Source organism: Megalopta genalis, chromosome 2 (genome assembly GCF_051020955.1).
Source record: "Megalopta genalis isolate 19385.01 chromosome 2, iyMegGena1_principal, whole genome shotgun sequence".
Taxonomy (NCBI): domain Eukaryota; kingdom Metazoa; phylum Arthropoda; class Insecta; order Hymenoptera; family Halictidae; genus Megalopta; species Megalopta genalis.
In genome coordinates, this window is record NC_135014.1 from 9,799,347 (window position 1) to 9,821,099 (window position 21,753).

At 35.2% G+C, this 21,753-nt stretch overlaps 6 protein-coding genes across 9 annotated transcripts; 3 read left to right on the forward strand and 3 right to left on the reverse strand.

Annotated features, from left to right (window-relative positions):
• The first annotated feature begins 319 nt into the window (after window positions 1–319).
• On the forward strand, window positions 320–3,635 carry Zw10 (Zeste-white 10 kinetochore protein). Its single transcript, XM_033480901.1, has 10 exons — window positions 320–530; window positions 692–894; window positions 970–1,774; window positions 1,843–1,991; window positions 2,062–2,162; window positions 2,238–2,413; window positions 2,490–2,696; window positions 2,764–2,901; window positions 2,982–3,115; window positions 3,304–3,635. Exons 1-10 carry the CDS (start codon window positions 494–496, stop codon window positions 3,517–3,519), a joined length of 2,166 nt encoding a protein of 721 aa, XP_033336792.1. The 5' UTR covers window positions 320–493; the 3' UTR covers window positions 3,520–3,635.
• A 291-nt stretch (window positions 3,636–3,926) lies between these two features.
• Window positions 3,927–7,038, reverse strand: Rsf1 (Repressor splicing factor 1). Its single transcript, XM_033480978.2, has 3 exons — window positions 6,375–7,038; window positions 5,512–6,099; window positions 3,927–4,856 (listed from the first exon to the last, which is right to left on the reverse strand). Exons 2-3 carry the CDS (start codon window positions 6,087–6,089, stop codon window positions 4,829–4,831), a joined length of 606 nt encoding a protein of 201 aa, XP_033336869.1. The 5' UTR covers window positions 6,090–6,099; window positions 6,375–7,038; the 3' UTR covers window positions 3,927–4,828.
• Window positions 7,039–7,384: 346 nt separating this feature from the next.
• Sec15 (exocyst complex component Sec15) lies at window positions 7,385–11,312 on the forward strand. 2 transcript variants are annotated; one of them, XM_033480895.2, is made up of 13 exons: window positions 7,385–7,694; window positions 8,096–8,261; window positions 8,331–8,617; window positions 8,736–8,838; window positions 8,913–9,158; window positions 9,236–9,403; window positions 9,473–9,544; window positions 9,623–9,757; window positions 9,820–10,190; window positions 10,271–10,505; window positions 10,581–10,722; window positions 10,835–11,021; window positions 11,109–11,312. In XM_033480895.2, the coding sequence occupies exons 1-13, from the start codon at window positions 7,627–7,629 to the stop codon at window positions 11,230–11,232; spliced, it is 2,304 nt and encodes a 767-aa protein (XP_033336786.1). In that variant the 5' UTR covers window positions 7,385–7,626; the 3' UTR covers window positions 11,233–11,312. The 2 variants fall into 2 exon arrangements, with proteins under 2 accessions (XP_033336786.1, XP_033336785.1); XM_033480894.2 differs by lacking the exon at window positions 7,385–7,694 and adding an exon at window positions 7,827–7,995.
• Window positions 11,313–11,850: 538 nt separating this feature from the next.
• On the reverse strand, window positions 11,851–15,066 carry eIF4B (eukaryotic translation initiation factor 4B). Of its 3 annotated transcripts, none has more exons than XM_033480968.2 (12): window positions 14,924–15,066; window positions 14,579–14,707; window positions 14,061–14,242; window positions 13,879–13,986; window positions 13,581–13,803; window positions 13,324–13,506; window positions 12,839–13,190; window positions 12,716–12,764; window positions 12,521–12,635; window positions 12,355–12,448; window positions 12,202–12,268; window positions 11,851–12,134 (listed from the first exon to the last, which is right to left on the reverse strand). In XM_033480968.2, exons 1-12 carry the CDS (start codon window positions 14,931–14,933, stop codon window positions 12,066–12,068), a joined length of 1,581 nt encoding a protein of 526 aa, XP_033336859.2. In that variant the 5' UTR covers window positions 14,934–15,066; the 3' UTR covers window positions 11,851–12,065. The 3 variants fall into 3 exon arrangements, with proteins under 3 accessions (XP_033336859.2, XP_033336858.2, XP_033336857.2); XM_033480967.2 differs by having other exon boundaries at window positions 13,285–13,506; window positions 14,061–14,239; window positions 14,924–15,065; XM_033480966.2 differs by having other exon boundaries at window positions 13,285–13,506; window positions 14,924–15,065.
• Window positions 15,067–15,496: 430 nt separating this feature from the next.
• Window positions 15,497–18,613, forward strand: LOC117226523 (proliferation-associated protein 2G4). The gene is made up of 7 exons (XM_033480974.2): window positions 15,497–15,693; window positions 16,262–16,496; window positions 16,585–16,747; window positions 16,826–17,005; window positions 17,085–17,333; window positions 17,417–17,563; window positions 17,634–18,613. Exons 1-7 carry the CDS (start codon window positions 15,609–15,611, stop codon window positions 17,736–17,738), a joined length of 1,164 nt encoding a protein of 387 aa, XP_033336865.1. The 5' UTR covers window positions 15,497–15,608; the 3' UTR covers window positions 17,739–18,613.
• Window positions 18,614–19,466: 853 nt separating this feature from the next.
• On the reverse strand, window positions 19,467–21,662 carry Uba3 (Ubiquitin-like activating enzyme 3). Its single transcript, XM_033480971.2, has 4 exons — window positions 21,153–21,662; window positions 20,720–21,080; window positions 20,304–20,633; window positions 19,467–20,231 (listed from the first exon to the last, which is right to left on the reverse strand). The coding sequence occupies exons 1-4, from the start codon at window positions 21,401–21,403 to the stop codon at window positions 19,869–19,871; spliced, it is 1,305 nt and encodes a 434-aa protein (XP_033336862.2). The 5' UTR covers window positions 21,404–21,662; the 3' UTR covers window positions 19,467–19,868.
• Between the last annotated feature and the right edge of the window lie 91 nt (window positions 21,663–21,753).

The following is a 21,753-nucleotide window of genomic DNA, read 5'->3' on the forward strand; positions in this document are numbered from 1 at the left end:
GATACTAAATCTCAAGCTTATAAAACCTGTCATGCACGCCGCTAGATGGACACTACTGGGCCATAGACAAAGAGCATACTCATAGAAGTGAAACTCGCCAACTTTCCGATAACCAATTTTTCTCTGCCCATTTGTCAATCGAATATTGTTTCTTGATTTATTTCTTAAAACTGTAAATATTTCAGTTAAATGATTATCATGTAATGTAGATAAATAAATGTAACCTGAATTATTTCTATGTAACTTCCATGAAAACGCACAGAAATCAAACTCAAACGTATTTAAAATACACATTATTCCATCTATAGTAACAGAGCATTCGACGCTGTTAAAGACTGTCAGTGAACGTAAACAGTAAACACTGCGATAGAACAGAATGAAAAAGAACTTGGAGGTTATTTGATATTTATAATTGTTTATCGCAGATATTGTTATTAAATATCAGCAGAAAAATATACCATAATTAAGTCCGAAACTAGAAATAGGAGTAAACATGACGTCGTTTTTAACTGACGTGCTAATCACAGCAGGTGCGTTTATAAAGTAGCGTAACGCATACAACTTTGCACGATGTATAAAATTTCCCGCTGAAATATTTAAAGATAGTCTACTTTTCGCATTTCCATATTTAATATAACGTAATTTACGTACTTAAGTAGTTCAAATTTTAACGTATCGTTTTGTCAAGCAGGTAAATTAGAAACAATGAATTTGAATGAAAAGATAACCGAAATACAAAAAGAAGTAACGAAATTGAAGTACAGTGTCCAGGATTTTATGAACGACAATTACGTTGAATTTACATCGAAACTTACGAGGGATCAGCATTTAGTTTTGAAAGGGGAGACACTTCTTGAAGAATTTAACGAATTACAGAAAAGAATAGATGATCAGGTACAAGAATATAGTACGCACAAAATTCTTAAAGGTGAATTATTATAAATTAATATTAATATTTCTTTACTTAAGGTGAAAATAGAGCTCTCAGGATCTACAAAAGAACTGAAGACTCTCTCGCAGGCATTGAAGGAGTCGAACATGATGCTACAACTTTCTAATCAGCTGTTAACTTTGCATAAATGCATAAAGTCTATAAAGAATTATGAAGAGGAGAAATCTTATATCAACGCGGCCAAGAAGCTATGTGAAATGCAGACAATATTGTACAATTCTCAAAGCGATCTCCGTGATCTCGACATATTTACAGCAATCGAGGAAGAATATTTAAGTCTGTATACTTCTTTTCTACCTAACACATCCTCGTTGTTGCACGAACGGATCTGCTGGACGGGCATCGAAGACAAAGACTCAAATATTATCACGTTAAGCGTCAAAGATGAATTAAATGATATGCAGCAATTGATTCAAGGGCTGCATTGCATCGATAATCTCTCCAGCCACCTACATAAATTCGCGACCACCCTCATGGACCATGTAATCAACCCTATTATCAACGACGATTGTTCAGTCTACGTGACTAACACCAAAATATTCACAATTAAGATCTTGGACAAGAAAAAATCGCCTAGCTACAAAAGCGTGCTGTACAATCTAGAATTGTTGTTCAAATTTCTTTATCAACACTTCAATATAATCACGCACGACAAGGAAACGTTCCTGAATGAGATAAAGCCACACCTGCTGGACAGATTGTCGGCGTCTCTAACGACTAATTGCATCTCGCGAATTGTTCCTACGTCCAGCGCTGATTTAAAGAACTTTACACCTATTGTCCAGACAATATTCGATTTTCAAAACTTTTTAGTAGACATCGGTACGATTGCGACACTAATGTTCAGTACTAGACCGTTTCCGAATACGTAATTATTTATATTATTGCAGGCTTTCTGACGCCGGAAGAACTGTTTCTATCGGAATATACAAAGAATATCGATAAACTTTTCATCGAAAGAATTTGCCAGGATTTATTAGCAAAGGCACGGAACATTATGAAGAAAGATTTGCACGATTGTATCACGTATGAACCACAGGCAAGTTTTTTTAAATTGAAAATCAATTATTTGAATTATATAAATTATTAATAGACATTCAATATTACAGGAACCGCTGGAGTTTTCTGGAGAGGCGTATGATTATAATGATATGAAAATAGATTTAAAATTAAATGATAAAACGTTTCAACTTCCTAAATGTCAGATAAGGTATAAAAATAGTTAACGTAAACCGTGGTCAATGTACTCGTTAATATTTAAATTAATAAGTAATATTTGCCTCAGTAAAAGTGCAAAGGAGACACTAGATATTGCGAGAAGTATCCTAGACGAAGCATGTAACAGTTCAGATACCTGTGCACTTAGATTATTCTATACGTGCCGAAATGTTTTCGAAATGTACTCAGGATTAGTACCGGAACATCATAGAAAATTTTTGGAAACGATACCTCAACAAGTCGGTGAGAATTTAATTATTTTGTACATACTAATAAGTTTTTAATACTTTAATTAATCACTTGTATATCTTTTAATCAGCTGTATTCCATAATAATTGTATGTATCTCGCTCATAATCTTCTCACACTGGGACATGAATACAGGGACAAGCTACCAGAGTCTCTAAAAGATTACAATCTAGCTTTCGCTGATCAAATACTAATACTAAGGGACGTTGGATCAGCGTATTTCTTAGAACATATGAAATATCAACGAAATATTATCTTTGATATTCTCAAAGAATCGGGTTAGTGAAAATCAAATAGCAATTATCGATTGCTACAATAACGTCTAATGAAAATGTTTTTAACTAGGTTTGTCAGCGTTAGGTCAAACTGCGGAGCTGCAACCGAACACCGAACGTGCACTCAGACAGTGCATTCGACAATTGGAGTTACTGAAAACAGTTTGGCTAGACGTTTTACCTATAAACATATATTGTAGAGCTGTAGGTCAGTCTTTGTTCCTCAATGAAATTCGAACAAATGTTACGATGCATTCTTTCGATTATTTTGATTAATTATCATTTCAGGATGCATCACGAATTCTATGATTGAAGATCTTACAATTAGAGTTGTATCCGTTGAAGACATTCCTGCAGATGTTGCGACCGATTTGGGAACATTATTCAGTATGATAGTTAAACGTGCACCAATAATATTTCCGGTGTGTTTATGAATTATAAGAAAAATGAGCAAGTCCACTCAAAGTTTTTATTAAAAATTACAATGAGAATGTAATTATTAATATTTTGGCCTCGAAACAAATCCCACCAGCTGATCCTGTAAAATTAAACTGGAACAATATTATTCCTTTTTAATAACATTTTTAACAGAAGTTATTCTGTGTTTCAGGACCCTCAGAAAATTCATCAATACGTAAGGAAATGGGAAAAGTTTCTAGAACTAATCAAAGTGCTTGGTGCTTCATTGAAAGAAATTGAAATTAGATGGGGAGGCGGTAAAGGACCGCTAGCACGGGAATTTACAGCGTTTCAAGTGAAACAATTAATTAGAGCGTTATTCCAAAATACTGAACGCCGATCTAATTTGTTAGCTTCTATAAAATAATATTAAGTAATTTACGTTCTATTGTAAAAAATTAATTTTATGCATTTATTACTATAATGAACTGCAATTATTATGTTTTACAATGCAGTACTGAAAATACACTACTATCCCTTTTACTTACGATTTTTTTTTACCTTTCATTCGACTAATTTTAGATTGTAATACTCACGTAGCAATTCCATGCTATACCGAAGATTGCCAAATAATTATTTATAACGAGATACAAAAATTGTTATAAGTTTCTGATATACAATGATATAAATTTTGGATACCATCGTAGCGATTACGTTTTGTACTTATGCGAAAAAGACCGTCAGAACTTTGTCTATTCGTCGAAGAAAGAAACCAGTAAGTAGTGTAAACTTTAAGAAAGTAGACAAGCAGGCAGGCAGGGTGGCGGGCAGTAGTGAGAGCAAATCATTTAATAGATTTCCAATTCCACATCATTTACAGCAATGGCAAACATTATTACCATAATTTCAATTAGTTTTCATTTGAGAATCCACAGTGACAAATGCTCAAAATTTCCAAATGCAATACTATCTCTGCACATATATTTCAAGGCCATACTTTAGATCATATGCAGCGAATTAATTTTGCAGCTCTTTAATCCTGTTTTGACGTATAAAAATCCTTTAAGGCAAAGCTGCACAATTAAGTATTATATACGAGCATGTAGTGTGCATTTGGCTAAAATTGCGCAAATTCTCTTTGCTTTACCTCACCTTATTAAACGTTAAGTACATCTATGATAGATGATGTAAAAGTATCGACCATTATATTAGAACCCCCTTAAAGAATATGAAAATTCCAAAGAAAAAAGAAGAAACAGAAAGGGCTAAGTTACAGAAGAATCTTATTGCATACTTTCTTCTTACAAAAAAAAAAGAAAAAAAGAGAAACACAAAAGAAGTATAAAAAAATACATATAAAAAACTTATGAAAGATTACAGAATATATAATATTCCTTTTCAAATTGAAAGAATGCAAAACACTATAAAATAAGTTTAGTCTACGATCGTATGGCTTGCTGATTCAAATCCTTTTTCATAATTTGTTTCATCTTTCTTTCATTCATTGTATATAAAGTTCGTAATAACACGTCTCTATGATTAATGAGTAATGTTCTGAAAATGATTACAAACTGTGGAACTAAAATTATACTATATAAATGGTATTGCACAACTTAATTCTGCAATGGTAGTTCTTGTCTATATACAGGTCGCTGCGTAGATTGGATAGAAATGTAGTCATCAGGGCGGGTAGCTGATTGGCCCGCGGTTCAGATTGGCAATGCAGTGTAGATCTTTTATGTGCATTCACGAAGATGACGATGACTGTGAACATGGAAGTGCAAAACAGGATGTCACATTACTTTCGCCCTTATCTGGCGGTTAACTCTCATTGATTGAGAGCCTATTTATAATTGCATAATACATCTGTACATGCAATAAATTCGTTCAGCTAAATTGCTGACTCTAGTGTCATGCAACAAATGATTTTTTTTTTATTTGTCTGTATTTCGCACACTGATTACCATATATAGTGAATGTAAATATATGTATATATATAATCAAGTGAATGTAAAAAAATATATATATGTATATTATAACATATGTATAAATATATATATATATATGTTAAATTACTTTTACTATTAAGAAGATTCCATAATGTAATTATTTATTTTTGTATCTGCTTGCAATATCTATCTGCCAAACAATGTCAATGGAATAAATTACCTATTTCAAACTAAAACCTTTGCATTTTTGAAAAATATATTCAGGTGAGTTTTAAATACATTTCTGTCTGGTTTAATATCAACAAAAGAAACAGATTACTTGATGCCTGTTACCAATAATAGAAGCAAATTAATGGTTGCTTTTTTGTTTAGTTTTAGTCTTTGTTTGCCAAGTAAAACAGTTTCACTAAGCTTGTGTACGTATAGCATATAATGTAAAATCATTTTACAAGGACTGGTATCAGTAGTACCTGCCACGACCAGCCGGAGAACGACTTCGATACCTCGATGTGCCAGTGCCTTTGTTGGTATAATAATCAGCATTGGTTTCTCCGCTATTATAGACATCTTGTGCATATCCTTCTCGCGTGACATACCCACTGGCACGATTGGTCATATAATCTTCGCCGTAGTAGTCTCTACCTCTACTTCCACCACCCTTGCCTGCATAATAATTCCCGTAATCTGCATATGCATTATTGCCTCTGTAACTGAGTGCAGTGGAGACCGCAGACCCATAGCCCCTATTAGCGGCACCTCGATTTCCTCTGAATCCTCCCATACCACCCCTGCTTCCACCGCGACCTCTACCTCGTGAGATTTCGACTCTCAATTTGGCACCCATAATTTCTGTGCCATTCATACTGCTACACGCGAGTTCCGCCTCATTCATATTTAAAAATTCGATAAAGGCAAACCCTGGCGGATTGAACGCAACCCAAACTTTATTCAGCTTGCCATATTTCTCAAACTCTGTCTGGAGGTCCTCCTTTTTGATGCTCTCATTCAGGCCGCCGACATACACTCGTGTGTATCCTTCTGGTGTCATTTTTCCTTCCCTAAAAAATTGCACTCAAATATTATACAAATAAGGATGCACTTCGAGATAAATCGGAGACGCAAATAAACTGGGGACGACACGAAAGTTCGACGCAACGGTCCTATAGTTATTTTCACATGAACATGATTGGCAGAACAACGGCGCGATAAAATAATCACTTTTTTTTTGCTATGCTTCGCAAATTGAACAATAGACCTGGAAACGCAGGAAAATCAAGCACTTGCGCGCCAATGATTTCGAGAACAGTTACTGCTCGCAGAACGATTTACTTACTCGTATTTTACTTCTTGTTTAAAATATCCCGTTCCTAACTGAAGTATTTCAGAGATTTTCAAAGAAAAACGATATCCAGTGCACCGTCAGTGCGACAGAATCGATAGGTGAGGATCAACCGGGGTTCACACTGCACAGAACTACATCCGACGACTTGGCGTCTCCAACCCAGACGCCAAAAGCTCGTACGGTTTGCTCGAACTAAGTTTTTCGTGTTCGGAAAATATTACAAGCGAAAGACTTTTTTCTATTTGAAATATTGTTCAACTAATTATTCGATGACCACTAAGAAAGAAGAATAATAAAGAATATTGAAATGTAGAATTGAAGAGAAAATATTTAATTCCCGCCCGATATATCGGTCTCACCCTACAGATCCATTTTACTCGAGTAGACTATACTTGCGGTTTTGTTTATCTTCGGAAGTCAAATTTATCAAAACCAATATACATCTGATAAATTGAACAATGAACAAGCCAAATCGCTCGAAAATACTTTGTTATTTAGAACATTTTTTTTAGGAATAAATGCTACAGCTTAAAATGATAAAAATTTAAGTATTGCGTCAATTTGATCGCCGGTTCTAATCGATATGTTACTTATGAACAGATTGTATTACGTGTAAAAATTACTTTAGGTACACAACCTAACAAATATGATGAGTAACTTTTTCAGTTGCAAATTATTTTGAAACTATGATGACCACTGAATCCTCTTTATCGTACTATCATTCTACGTAATTGCATTAAGTTCGTGTACAGAATGATAGTGATTGTTTTTAAAACGACACACATAATTCTAACTGGCAACTGAAATCTATGTAGATATACATATGTACAAATATCGTAACAGATATATTTGAGTCTAGTAATTTCAATAATTTTTAATCCTATGGAATCCGTCGTACAATAAACCACTTTGTACCGTTAAATTGGACAGTTCACTGACCGCCGGAAAGTGACACACGACATAAGCGACACTTCAACGTGGTAGACAATGTAGTTTCGCGGAAGATGGCAGTTCAAACGAATGATGCTGACGACTGACACTGTCATTCGGACAATTGTTCTAATGACAGAAACGTTCTAGCAAAATTTGTAGGCTTAGCTTATTCTGTTGACACAACATGTAATTGCACAACAAATCGATATTACTCGACCTTGATAAATTTGAGGGTGTTCCATCAACTTTATCAATTTCGTTGACGCCTCTTCGTTTTATCGCACTAGAGTTTCCTTAGCATCTAATTAGAATGCAACGATACGATATTCTTATTCAAGAAATCGAGGGCATAGACGATTATTTGGGCCCAACTTTTCGGTATGTAAACCTATGAGAAAATTATGTATTTCTTGTCGGTATTTTGGTCAAAAGACGCGCCCCCGGAACAACCCCTTCACGCAGATGCGACCGTTTATCCTGCATATGCGCACTGGAGGGGTGGAAAACGGGGGTGGTTGTCCCTGTTGTAAAATAAAGACAAATCGAATTAGGGTTGTACCATGTCAAGGTTGTCAACTAACCAAGTTGACAATCTATTGTCAAATATGGTACCCAAACACGAGTACCTGCTGTATGAAATAGAATCTACAGATACTAACAGTATAGGGCTTGTTTTCAGGTACCATTGTCGTCAATAATCTCCACAGAGACAAAAAATTTAAAAGACAAAAAAGCAGGAACAATTTATTGTCTATTGTCTATAATTCTTCTCTTTTTAGGGCTATTTACGATGGCCACGAACATCAAAAGTTTATGGAAAAGCTTGATGAGCGTATCAAGGCTCATGACAAGGATATCGAACGAATGTGCAACCATCACTATCAAGGTTTCATTGATTCGATAAGAGAACTTCTGCAAGTTCGTTCTCAAGCGCAACAACTCAATGTTAGTGTTAGTTTCAGACATTCTAACATTTCAAAATAGCAACACTATATTTCTAATTGCTTTTTGTAGGCTGAGATATTGGAGCTTGACAAGCGCATCACTGCTACCTCCACCAAAGTGATAGAAAAGGGAGAAGAGCTTGTTAGAGCCCGTAAAGTAGAAAGTAACATGGCTGCAGCAGTAGACAGTCTTACCATGTGTCTTCCTGTTTTAGCTGCATATGCAAAGTTGCAGAAACAATTGAAAGATAAACGTTATTATCCAGCTCTAAAGACACTGGAGCAGTTGGAACACCATGATTTACCAAAAGTAACAAATTATAGATTTTCTTCACAAATTACTCAGCAAATACCACAGTGAGTAATGTCACAAGATAAAGCAACATTTGTTTTTACAGCAGAATGTAACTAACCAGTAATTTACACAGAAATGTGTAAGTGAGATTAAGCGACTGATAGATTGCACTGATTTTAGACTACGTGAGAATATAAAGGATGCTTCCATGTCTGATTTAAGAGACTTTTTAGAAAATATTAGAAAATACTCACCTAAAATTGGCGATGTTGCTATGAGACACGTAAGTATAGCATACAGGATTTGTTTATAAATAAATCCTCATGTATCTGATGGAACATACGATTTTCAAAACAGACGCAAGAACAATTAACTATCGAGGCCGAGATCATTGGTCGGAAGAAGAAGAGATCGCAGACTAGAACATCTGTGCCGAATGACGGTGAAGAAGAATTAAGTGCTCAGGACTTAATGGATTTTAGTCCGGTGTATCGTTGTATGCATATTTATACAGTACTACGCGAAGGAGAAACGTTTAAAGCGTATTACAGACAACAAAGAAAACAACAAGCTAGATTAGTTTTACAGTCTCCCATTAATATGGTAAATATCATTATTATCTTTCATTTGCAGAAGCAGTTTCCTCGTACGTATACTCAATTTTTATTTTACATTTCCAGCATGAGAGTATAACAGGCTATCAGACTTACCTACAAGGAATTGTGGGATTCTTTGTAGTGGAAGATCATATTTTGAATACAGGCAATGGTTTAGCAACGAGAGTTTACTTGGATGAACTGTGGTCCATGGCATTGTCCCAGATAGTCAATGCACTTCGTACTCATTCTGTAAGCAATAAATTATTATTAAAATTATCCACAAAAACTACTAAGTTATTAACTACAATACTATTTTAGGCTTACTGCACAGATGCAAGACTTATTCTGAGAATCAAAAATCTGATAATGCTGTTCAATACAACTTTAAGAGTAAGTGATGGCCTGTCGCATTATTAACTAATTACACTGGATAAAAATATTTATTATCTATCTTTTCCTCTTATATAGAATTATGGGTATTCTGTAGGACAACTCTGGGATTTGTTACAAGAAATTCGTGTACATTACAACGAGGTTTTGATGCAGCATTGGGTTCAAGTGTTCAGAGACATTTTAGATGAAGATAGTTTCTTACCAATTCAGGTACGTATTTGTGTGACATATTTTATGCATTATAAAAATTACATATATATTAAAACTTATAGGTCACAACACAAGAGGAATATGATAATATTCTGGATTTATTTCCCTATCACGACGAAGAATTAGAAAAAACGGAATTTCCGAAGAAGTTCCCATTCTCGGATATGGTACCAAAAGTTTACCAGCAAGTGAAGGAATTCATCTATGCCTGTCTCAAGTTTTCGGAGGACTTAAATTTCACACAGACCGAGATAGATGAAATGATCTGCAAATCAACCAACTTGTTATTAACGAGAACATTTAGTGGTTGTCTATCTTCTTTATTTCAGAAGCCATCGTTGGCTCTCTTACAAGTAGTTCAGATTATTATAAACACAGGGTACCTTGAGAAATCTACAAAGTATTTGGAAGAGTTTGTAACTAATATCACGGGGTAAAAATTAAACTATCATTAAAGTATGAATAATATCTCTAAAATTAAATTATTACTAATTAACATACAAACAATTGCAGAACACCGCATGAAGGACAGCTAAGCTGCATGGGTGTCGAATCAGCTATGTTTAGAGTAGCAAGAGACGATGCTGAGAAACAAATTTGCAACAAATTAACGAATAAGCTAGACGAATTTTTGGAATTAGAAAATTATGACTGGAATCTAGCAGAACCTCAAGGACATGCATCCGGTTTTATCACTGATCTCATAGCATTCTTGCAAAGTACTTTCACCTGTTTCACCAATTTACCTGTATGTGTTTCACGTGAGGTAGCACAATAATAAAATTTCAAGCAATTGTAAATAATAAATATTTATCTTTTTTAGGAAGAAGTTGCTCAAGTTGCTTGCAAAGCTGCTTGTTCTCACATAGCGAAGGCTATACTAGCCATTCTAGTTAGCGAGGACGTAAAACAAATATCTATGGGTGCTCTTCAACAAGTCAATTTAGATACAATACAGTGTGAACGTACGTGTTCGTTTTATTTTCTTCATTAAGATGTACAATATCTGGTTACAGAATATTCGTAGCTGTACCGAGCCGACTGGCATGTAACTTAAAAAGATACGAAAACTTTTAGAATTCGCCGCTTCGGAACCCGTGGTCGGCTTGCCTGAAGGAACCTTGCTTCAAAATTTCGCACAATTAAGACAATTACTAGATTTATTCATGAGTTTGGACTGGCCTACTTATTTCCACGACTACGGCCACGAATCGAGTAAATATCACCTGGTAACTCCGAACATGGCTGTACTGTTGTTAGAGAAGTATGTAACCATATCATAACCGTGATATCATATATCGTTTGGTGCAACATTTCACCAGTATCTACATATCAAAATATACGTTTGCAGATTAAAAGAGTCTGATAAGAAAACAGTATTCGCTGTACTGAAAAAGAGCGAAAGAGATAAGAAAAAATTATTAGAAACCGTATTAAAACAGCTACGCCAATTAGCGCAGACCACTCAGCAGTAAACGAAACCGAAGTCAATATGTATATACCTCAAGAAAGATTGTAAATACATAATTTTTAATATATACGTCTCCAAGCATAATTCTTCGAAACTTACTGTTATTATGATAAAATGACTATAAAAGATTTCTTATCGATCAGTCCACGTTTTAGTTTCAAGATATTGTGTGTCACGATTGTTAACAATTCAATGTGACGACGTAACACACAGATGCATAATAGATTGCGTTCATGTTGGATGTAACATTTCGATGTTCAAATGCAATTACCTATACATTTCTGTTCATTAAATCTTGCGTGATATCGAATTCTAGGCACTTGAATATAATACATCGCTCAAGTTCCCATACACTTATCATTTTAATCGTTCCCTCCTAAATTGGCATTGTTATATTACATGTAAATGAGTTATACATCGTAAAATAACTGTACAGTAGATAAAGTATGACGTACAAAGTCCCAATTCCTAAGTCTTACAGATGCAATTATTTTTAGAATTAAATATTAAAAAAAAAGAGAGAAAAATACATCAATATAACTCCACCATTCTAATATTATCAGATTTCGCACATCGATTTAATGGTATTGAATGTTCGTTGCCAAAATATAAAGTAAATACATATGTAGACAGATAATTATATTATGAATAATAAAATAGATTAAATACAAATCAACAATAATTCCTGTAAAGTAATAGCAAGAGCTTAGTATTTGATTCAAGAATCAATTCGATAAGTATCTTTTAATAGAGATAAAACAAATTAATAATATGCATATATAGACCAATTTATGATGCGTGTGGCACAATTTCATTGATGACATACAATGATCAGAATTAATCATCAATATTGTCGGGGTCCACATCATCATGTAGCATGGAATACTTGTTGGAAGCTACGAAATTCTGTAATAAACAAAGTTATGTATAATCATTACCATAAATATTTGTTCATATATATTTTTCGACTTACTGGAGCTTGATCATCTTTTGTCTTTGACATTCTGCTGACATCATCTTTTTCTCTGTCTTTTCGGTCTCTACAAGTGCACATTAAAAAGAATTACATACTGATTTTTTAAAATAAAAATGTCCCATATAAGAATGAGAAAAAAAAACGAATTACCTATCTGAACCACGAGTATCGTTTGATCTTTGGGGTCCCTTCGGTGGGGGTCCACTGCGAAAGGGAAGTGAACCTCTAGAGTCCGCATATTGATCTAAATAAAAAGAAACTCACATTAAGAACTATATCAATAAATTTGTTTGGAAATGATCTTAATATAAATTACCAGAATGAGCGGGCTGACTTTGTGGTGCCGGTCTTTCACTTCGTCGACCTCTGTCGTCATCATTTCGCCAAGTTAGTCGACCACCTCTATCCTTTTCTCTATCTTCACGACCTTCCTAGAAAAGTTCATAAAAATTTGGTCAAATATGGAAATGGCGGTATAAGTTGCGAAATCCTGTACATATTGGACCCTTACTCCGTTACGCCTGCCCCAAGTGCTATCTTTACTACGTTTCTCTGGATCACTGAAATATAAAAGATTAACACCAATTTTATTTCCATATTTCGATAGTATCACTAGTTAGCTAATTCAATTTACCCTTCATCCCTGAATTTCGGTTCTGAATACAATTTAGCCAGACGTTCTTCTATCTCTCTGTCCCTGGCTGTAGTATCCACTGGTTTTGCTGCACCGAATATATTGGTTGACGGAGTAGATGCAGGAGCAGGAGCAGGAGCAGGAGCAGGAGCAGGAGCAGGAGCAGGAGCAGAAGCTGGAGCAGGAGTAGAAGTAGGTGTAGCTGCAGGAGAATGTGTAGAAGCCTGAGTGGTAGCCGGAGCAGGAGTAGATGAAGAACCCTCTCTTATAGGTTGATCTTCTTTTGCAGCACCAGCTTCTACAGGTTTTGTACGGGGTTGTAATTGCAGTTTCGGCCTACTTCTTGAATCAGCTAAAACAGAAATATTTCTGTAGCGAAAAGTTTTGGAAGATATAGAATAACATCCATCAAATTCTGTGACTCGAACGATATAAATATTAATTACGTTTACTGTCCATAGGCGGTGGTAATTTTGTTTGCTTACGCTGACCATCTCGATCATATTCGGCATCGCCATAATTACGACGGGATCCAAAACCGCCCCTTCTGTCTCCATCTCTATCTCTGTCTTTGTCATCGTCTCTGAAACCACCTCTGTCACGCATTGGCGGTCTTCCTCTATCGTTGTTTTCACGCCACCCACCGGGTTTGTTATCATAATCGGAGCCTAGATGATGTAGATTTTATTAGTCTTTTTATAACTTGTAATTGCGATTATGCATTAAAGATTGATTGTAATACCGTCACGATCATCTCTTCTGTCTCTGTCCCTGTTATCGTACCGGCTTCTATACGAATCTCCATCAGCGGGTACACTGTCTCTTGGACCGCTCCTCCAATCTCCAGACGTACGCTCGGGATCATCATAAGTATCTCTACGATTATCTCTACCCATACGTCCGCCGCGACGATCATCGTTAGAGCTATTTAAAACATCGATCCGTACTCTTCTTGTTTTCATAGACTGTGAACGATACAAAATATATACTATACATATTCAATAATACTGTTTTGTCGCATTTCAAAACACTAGACTTACGGTATTGGGTAAATTAAGAGCATCAATTAAACTCTGACGATCTTCAAATTCAATATATCCATATCCTTTGAGTTTAGTTGAATCTTTTGGTAGACGTATATTAGCGATCTAGAAAACAAAAATAATATAAATTGTTCTGACAAATGAAATATCTTGTGAATAAATAAAGAAGATAATCTGACCTTCATATCCGAAAAAAATTCTGCTAGATATGCTTCATCCACTTCATAAGGAAGATTAGAAAGTGATGCTACATAAGGAGGATTGGTTGGGACATCGTCATCAAGACCTCTTGGATCTCTTGCTGCTCTTGGAGCAGTGGGTAGGACTACAGGTTCTTTGCTGCTTCTCGATGTATATCCTTCTATCACAAAGGAATAGTTTTAAGGACAACTTACTGATTTATAATTTATTAAACAATTCTAAATGAATTATCTTTGATTTCTAAAGTATTATTAAGTTACTACCTTAGATATCGGTTGAAGAGAAATTTTTTATATTTCTATTCATGTTTTAGAATATACTGCTGATGAATATTCATAATTCTATGCTTGATGACCATTCGTAAAATTTTCTTTTTTTTTTCAAATTATTTTTATATACATACTATACAATAACCATGTACAATTATCATTTAAAATGATTGCAAAGGTAACAAAATAAAACGATAATAGTCGATGTATTTGTGAATTTGTTTTACCATGTTCCTCTTCTGTATCATCTGCCCAATTGGTCAATGGTTTTATTGGCACAGTGGGTGTTGTACCCCCATCAGCCAAAAATGCCATTAAATCTAGGGTTTTGCACTTCTTCTTCTTTCCTTTTTTGCCTGAAACGAAAAAAGGCGGGCGTCAGCCGACATTATTCAAAGAGATCTTTAATACATAGTACTCCAATATTGAAAGCATGCTGGATTTGGCAAGAAGTTTGGTTATGTCGTAATAAAATGGTAAAAGCATATCAACACCATCGATTTCATTGCTCGTAATATGAATCAATCAGTGAAACGCGTAGCACTGTTCTGTATTTTTTGAGAAAAATTTACCTGTAGACATGATTGCTGCTCGAATTTAACTGAATGTAAATCAAATCCGCGTTTCGATAGAGCACAGGACCAACCTCAGGATCCATAAGGCATGAAACACGTTTTAGAAGGACGCATGTCGGCCAACATTGGACGTTGCGATATTCGATGGGACAGTAAAACGTGCTGCATACATGTGTACATTTATTTTTCGAAAACTTTACACCAAAAAAAAAAGAAACGATAGAAATAAATTTGTATACGGTTTTCGAAGTTGTCGATTAAAAATAATTTTTTATTCATGCTGTTGCGCATTGAATATCTGAAACAATCAATCGATATTTTCGAACGATCATACATACATTGTATCATTAATGGCAAACTATTTTGGAAGCAAACTTGGTAGTACCGTAAAACGATATTATATATAACTTATTCAACGACACCAAAATTTTGACCCTATGAAAATATCGGTAGTTACGGAAATAAAATGATCGAAACATAATGTACATATGGGGGAGCTTTGTCTTTGGTTTCGATACATACTGACGATGACCATCTATAGAAAGTTTCGGAACACACGATTCAGATTCAGGATTCAGTTCAAGACGGTCAGTAGCGCCGACTGTTACACGCTCTGTGCTGTGCAGAAGCAACTGCAAAGAAGGTTCGTAGTCACGTGATTGTAACATAGTGTGCTGAAGACATGGCGGACAAAGACGAGAATGAGAAGACCATTGCTGAAGACATCGTTGTCACCAAGTATAAAATGGCCGGCGGGATCGTGAATCGTAAGGAAATGACTTAATGCTGTGCAATGAACCGCAGAATCCAAAAGTGGTACCGTCCCGTAAAACCACGAGCCCCGTAATGTTCTATTTTCCGGTTGGCCATATGGAATGTGGCGCGCTAATGCCGGGCCCGCTTACCATGTGGGATAGACCAGCATTGACCATTACATTTTGATAACTTGGCGATAACCAACGTTATATTTCCATATTTCCGTGAATGCTTGATCGAATAGAAAATTATTCACGATTTTCCACTCGATTCAAGAACTTGTCTGTTTAATCCTTTCTCAATTAGAACTTTCCGTTTTTACTTGTGGACCATGATTTGCTTGTCCCACCGCCGTCTTTCCATTTTCGTACAAATTATGGAACATTCTTTTCATTGTTTTTACGTTACCAAATTTATACTTTGTTCATTCTAATTTTGATTGTAGAAGTACCACTGATGTATTGCTCGCATGTTGACTAACATTTACTTATATTTATCTTTTTTTAATTATGCACAAAACAATTATCTATAAAATGTTGCTTCTTACTATATGTAATAAGTAATTATTGTTTCTTGTAGGAGTACTAAGGGAAGTTTTAGATAAATGTGTTGTTGGAGCATCTGTGAGAGAGATATGCGAGTATGGAGACAAATTGTTACTAGAAGAAACTAGCAGGGTTTTTAAAAAGGAGAAAGAACTGAAGAAAGGAATTGCTTTTCCTACGTGCATATCGGTTAATAATTGTATTTGTCACTTCTCACCAATTGCAAATGAACCAGATCTTATTCTTAAAGATGAGGACATGGTAAAAGTGTAAGTTCACCATTTGAGAATTTGTTGTTGTAGCCTTATAAGAAAATAATACACCACATTTATTATTATATTTTTTTCAAAATTTTAGAGATCTTGGAGCACATATCGATGGCTTCATAGCAGTTGTTGCACATACTATTGTTATAGGTTCATCGTCAGAAAAAAAAGTTACTGGTAGAAGGGCAGATGTAGTATTAGCTGCACATTATGCGTCTCAAGCTGCATTAAGGCTTTTGAAGCCAGGTACAGAGGTAAGGCTCAAGTTTGATACGAAATAAATATTGCATCGATAGCTGTAACAATTATTTATGTAATTATTGTTCTTTTAGACTTATACAATAACAGGCACAGTAGAAAAAATTTGCGAGGCATACAAATGTAAACCTATAGAAGGGATGTTGAGCCATCAATTGAAACAGTTCAAAATTGATGGTGAGAAAACTATTATTCAAAATCCCAATGATGCACAGAAGAAGGAACACGAGAAATATACCCTTGAAACTCACGAGGTGCTTAATACTATCAAATGCTTTACTGTAGCGAGGAATATATCCATATGACGAGATTGTATGTGTATATTTTTATCAGGTATATGCTATGGATGTCGTGGTGAGTAGCGGCGAAGGTGTAGGCAGAGAACAAGATACGCGTGTGACGATATTTAAGAAAACAGAGGAAACATATCTGCTGAAATTGAAAGCATCACGCATGTTTTACAGTGAACTCACTCATAAACACGGCTTGATGCCATTTAATTTACGTACTTTTGAAGATGAGAAGAAAGCAAAAATGGCGGTGGTGGAATGCGTGAGTCATAGGCTGATCGAACCATTCCATGTATGTATCAATTACAACAAAGTTTCTTTTTCTCATTATATTGTGGACTTAATATACATATATGTATATTTTTCTTTAATTAGGTACTATATGAGAAGCCAAATGAATTTGCTGCGCAATTCAAATTCACGGTACTACTAATGCCAAACGGGCCACATAAGATAACAGGACTTCCCTTCGACCTCGATAATTATCAGTCCGATTGCGTTGTCGAAGATCCAGAATTGAAGGTATAGATCAAATATTTGATTTGCTTAAATTACCGAGCAACTTCTCTTTTATTAATCGATTTTCCTATAGACTCTTTTATACACATCTGCAAACCCGAAATCGGCAAAGAAGAAGAAAAAGAAGGCTGAGAAGTCTGTAGGTGAAGTGGCAATGGAAGTCGACGCCAAGGCCTAACACAACCATTTTAGCGTTCATCATAACGTTTTGACATCGTGCACTTTATGTTACTTTTCGTTTATTGGCTTCAGAGCAGAAACTGGACACTATTCGACGTCATGGACCCTTTGTACCTGTTCCATCATAGGAACGCAACACTTAAAAATTGTGTACCTTCACATTGTTCTGCCTGTATAACGCCAGAAAAATCATTGTTACTCGTGTAATACACACATATTTTTATCATTTGATGAAAGTGTCGAGATTTCTGCCCTGTAAGAATTCGACCTTACAAACACATTATGCCGCCACTTATTGACACTTACGTTTTTATAGCGAAATATCTTTTAATGGACCATGGTATTATATACTGAACGACGATTATTCATAAGACATTTTGCAGCTGACCTGTATTACATTTCGAATATATGGAACTTGTTTCGCAGAATAATGGTCGATTTTGTGACTGTATTGTGCGAGCTAGATCAACCGAGCCAGAAAGAGGAATCGCACGTGCATTCATATTGTTTCTTTTTTAGAAGAAACAACAATAAAGTACGATTTTTATTTCGTAAATATTCTTGCATTATAACGAAAGTATATTAGATTAAACGATGTCCGTTTGAAATTTTAATTAAACTAATAGAATTTACTAATTTCTTCAGAATCACTACTAATCACAGTTATTGAATGCACTGCCAATGATCGTCACGATTCACTTTGACACCGTTATTGGTTTTGCAGTAGTTAATTTTTGGATCTCGTGTCTAGTAAATGAGAATCACCATTAAAGAAAGAGGAAAGAAAAAAAAATAACATCTAATGTTAAATTGTACAATTGGAATGGAAATGTTCATATTCGAATTCCGTATAAACAATGAAATACCAATGGACTCACGGATTATTTCGTTGCAAAGCTATATCCCAACCGTCAGAAAACATTTTAATCTATTGAATTCCACACTTACAGCGAAAGTTCTGGAAATTTAATAATTACAGGTACACCTCGTGTTATTCACGTTCGAGCGAAACAAAAAGTAAAACGAAAAAATGATTCGAAGAACAAAATATTCTTTGAGGATGCTCGTCTTGCCGTGATGAAAGGCGAAAATTATAAAATATTATAACAATGTAATGATAGTTTTGTATGAGGAGGATAGATAATGTATCTGTTATAGATATTTTTTCTACTCAAGTTGTGCATATGTCGAATGTTACCGAGTGTGCTTGTAAAACAAAAGATGTCTTAGGCCATCGTGCACTGTCCTTCATTTGCCCTGATTCGAATACCTTCTTTTCTTTACATTTCACACATTAGTTAACGTAGACATATTTATTGAATACTGGAAAAGTTTTTAAGATAACACTTGCAATCACCAGTGAGAGTTAACAATTAAATACTTTTATTGCACGGAGGTCAATGATTGAAATCTCTACGATGCAAAAGAGGACTGTGCACAAAGTTCATACTGAACATAAAACTGAAAATGGTGATATGAAATTGTTATTAAAAAAATTTAATAACAAGCTGATAACTATAGATTTTGACAAGTGCATATTTCTTTTTTTCTCATTCAAGATAGTGGCATATTAATGCATAATCTGTAAGATACTGTCTACTTCTGAAGTTACACAACTCTTAGATTATAAATTGCTATCGAACATGATAGAATTTTATGGATTATGACTTACTAAGTTTTCTATACTATAAGAACTCTGATGAAAGTAAGAACTAAACATCAGAAATATAGAAACGTATTCGCAGTCGTGTCTTTATTGTTAATGTAACAGCTGTGTCGTATAAATTAACATAGTTTTAATATTCGCTTCTGTTACATCTAAGGATAGGCAAAGAAAATTAGTGCTACTACAAGAGAACATAGCAATACCAATTTATTACTGAAATTTAGAGTGAACTAATATTAAAATGATGTTACCGTGTGATACTTATTTTATAGATTCGTTGAAAACGATACTACATCGAAGATGTTCTGATTTTGCCGATAAAATTTTTGTCTTCCTAACATTTCTAAAACCGATTAAAGGTTGATATAAATACTGTAAATACACGATGACGATTGTAGCCATAAAATCGTGAACCAAATGAAGAAGTTTTATGATTAGAGCTTAAGATATCTATATCTTAGACTATACAAATTTTAATTTTAACACAACTGCATTAGGGGTGGTGATATCGGCAACATTGATCTCATTACCGTTTTTCAATCCAAGATCGACTAATGTTTTCATTAAGTTTTCACGTGTTTTCTCTTCGATGCTTGGAACAGTTTGCATATACAAAGTTTTATTTTTACCATCAATGTTGGCAGTAAGACCCGGATTTTTCATTTGCAAGTCGGGTCTTTCGCAAAGAAGCTCTATCAGGTCACTTAGTTTGAATTTAGAATTAGGAATCTCGATTTCTTTTGGAATCTGGCTACATGCTACGCAATCTTCTTTTTTTTCTGCCTCGTAAGTGTATGTATATATTCCATCTAAATCGTTCAGCACCTTTCAAAGAAAATGATTTATTAACTAGATTAAAAAATCCATGTTTGGTAAATATTACAGTCGCATAATTACCATGTAATTATTCAACGAGGCACTGCAACTACTAGCAAGCTTGAATGCTTCTGTAGCACAAGTTGCAGCAATTACAGCATTTGTTGATGCTACAGCAGGTATAATATTTTTAACTACACCCTGAACCAGTCTGTACGTTAAACCCTGTATACCGAATTGCGTTGCTCTCTCAATAGACTTTTCATAGATCCAGTTAATATGCTGAGGATCATCGCCGTCTATTGGACAATTAAATGGATTTTCCTTTGGCCACTGAACTACTTTTACATACTCTATACAATGTTCTGGTAAACGTGGAGTGTTTGCTATTGTACATAATGGATACGTGACCTATATTTGGAGGTAATTGCAATTAAAATAAATATAGCTATCATACAGATTACGGTCTATAGGTAAAAAACAAGTAGACTGTTCACCTGAGGGGGATATAGATCTAAAGTGCATTCGACGCAAGCAGTTAGTCCAGGCAAAATCACCCTCACATTTCCTTTAAAACCCTCTGTGCCACCATCGATCATTGGTATGATACTAGACTTATCTAACTCTCCATTTTCATAGATCAAAAGGGAGAGAAGCATACCATTGATCCATCTCCTCGCAACAATCGAATCTAAGCCGCAAACTATTATATGGAATTGTCTGTAAAACTCCTCGTCTTTGTCCTGTATTTTGCAACAGTGTGGTACAACATTGCTGCCCGGAATTCGAGCGTTCACAAATCGTGCGGCTACTTCCGCTTTCGACAAGCCAATATCTTTGTGACGAAACAGAAACTGTCTGCAATTTTAATGAATTCAATTACTATACTCTGAAAAATCTGTGTTCGTCCGTTTAGGTAGTTTATCATACCGGTTCAAGTTAGACAATTCAATCGTGTCCATATCGATTATGTGAATGTGTCTGAACCCCATCAAGGCTAAATCTTTTAGCAATTCGCATCCTAAACCGCCAGCACCGATAACCAAGATCTTGCAATTTTCTAATAAAAATTGCAAGGTCTCCGACGACGGCTCAAAATCCGGCCTACAAAAAGGACCGGATCTTTCTAATACTTTTCGCAAATTGCTCCATCGCCTGTGTGTATGGTCGGATCCCATCATTGAAACAAATGTAATCTCGCACGACCAAGATCACTGTGGAAATTCTAATAAATAAATAAACTTCAACAGAACATGTTCTACACTCTACCTCTAATGTAAATATAACCTATTCATTCAATGCGCGAAAGTTAGAGCACTGCATAGGCAACCCGTAATACAGCAACGACATCGAACTGCCGTCTGGCGGCACAAAGCTGCAACAAGATAGTGCAACGTCGGTACAAACAAGTGTAAAGCAGCAGTAGGTAGGTTTGCGATTATTTGTCTATCATCTCACAGCTGTTTCGATTCCCCAAAAGGAACTTCAATCAACGCGCGATTCGCTTCACCATTCTATTTACGAAAATATT

Excerpts from the sequence above, each read along its gene's own strand:
- Zw10 (XM_033480901.1), top strand. The coding sequence starts at position 494 with ATGACGTCGTTTTTAACTGACGTGCTAATCACAGCAG. Across the intron at positions 2,163-2,237 it reads CTTCCTAAATGTCAGATAAG|TAAAAGTGCAAAGGAGACAC; the intron begins GTATAAAAATAG and ends TATTTGCCTCAG. Across the intron at positions 2,902-2,981 it reads CATATATTGTAGAGCTGTAG|GATGCATCACGAATTCTATG; the intron begins GTCAGTCTTTGT and ends TTATCATTTCAG.
- Rsf1 (XM_033480978.2), bottom strand. The coding sequence starts at position 6,089 with ATGACACCAGAAGGATACACACGAGTGTATGTCGGCGGCCTGAATGAG. Across the intron at positions 4,857-5,511 it reads TCTCCGGCTGGTCGTGGCAG|TCATCGTCATCTTCGTGAAT; the intron begins GTACTACTGATA and ends CCATGTTCACAG.
- Sec15 (XM_033480894.2), top strand. The coding sequence starts at position 7,877 with ATGTCAAGGTTGTCAACTAACCAAGTTGACAATCTATTGTCAAATATG. Across the intron at positions 8,618-8,735 it reads ATTACTCAGCAAATACCACA|ACTACGTGAGAATATAAAGG; the intron begins GTGAGTAATGTC and ends CACTGATTTTAG. Across the intron at positions 9,404-9,472 it reads ATGCACTTCGTACTCATTCT|GCTTACTGCACAGATGCAAG; the intron begins GTAAGCAATAAA and ends ATACTATTTTAG.
- eIF4B (XM_033480966.2), bottom strand. Across the intron at positions 12,765-12,838 it reads CCGAAATTCAGGGATGAAGG|TGATCCAGAGAAACGTAGTA; the intron begins GTAAATTGAATT and ends TTTATATTTCAG. Across the intron at positions 12,269-12,354 it reads GATACTCGTGGTTCAGATAG|AGACCGAAAAGACAGAGAAA; the intron begins GTAATTCGTTTT and ends GTGCACTTGTAG.
- LOC117226523 (XM_033480974.2), top strand. The coding sequence starts at position 15,609 with ATGGCGGACAAAGACGAGAATGAGAAGACCATTGCTGAAGACATCGTT. Across the intron at positions 16,497-16,584 it reads GATGAGGACATGGTAAAAGT|AGATCTTGGAGCACATATCG; the intron begins GTAAGTTCACCA and ends TCAAAATTTTAG. Across the intron at positions 17,564-17,633 it reads TCGAAGATCCAGAATTGAAG|ACTCTTTTATACACATCTGC; the intron begins GTATAGATCAAA and ends ATTTTCCTATAG.
- Uba3 (XM_033480971.2), bottom strand. The coding sequence starts at position 21,403 with ATGATGGGATCCGACCATACACACAGGCGATGGAGCAATTTGCGAAAA. Across the intron at positions 21,081-21,152 it reads GAATTGTCTAACTTGAACCG|ACAGTTTCTGTTTCGTCACA; the intron begins GTATGATAAACT and ends TTAAAATTGCAG. Across the intron at positions 20,634-20,719 it reads TAGATCTATATCCCCCTCAG|GTCACGTATCCATTATGTAC; the intron begins GTGAACAGTCTA and ends CTCCAAATATAG.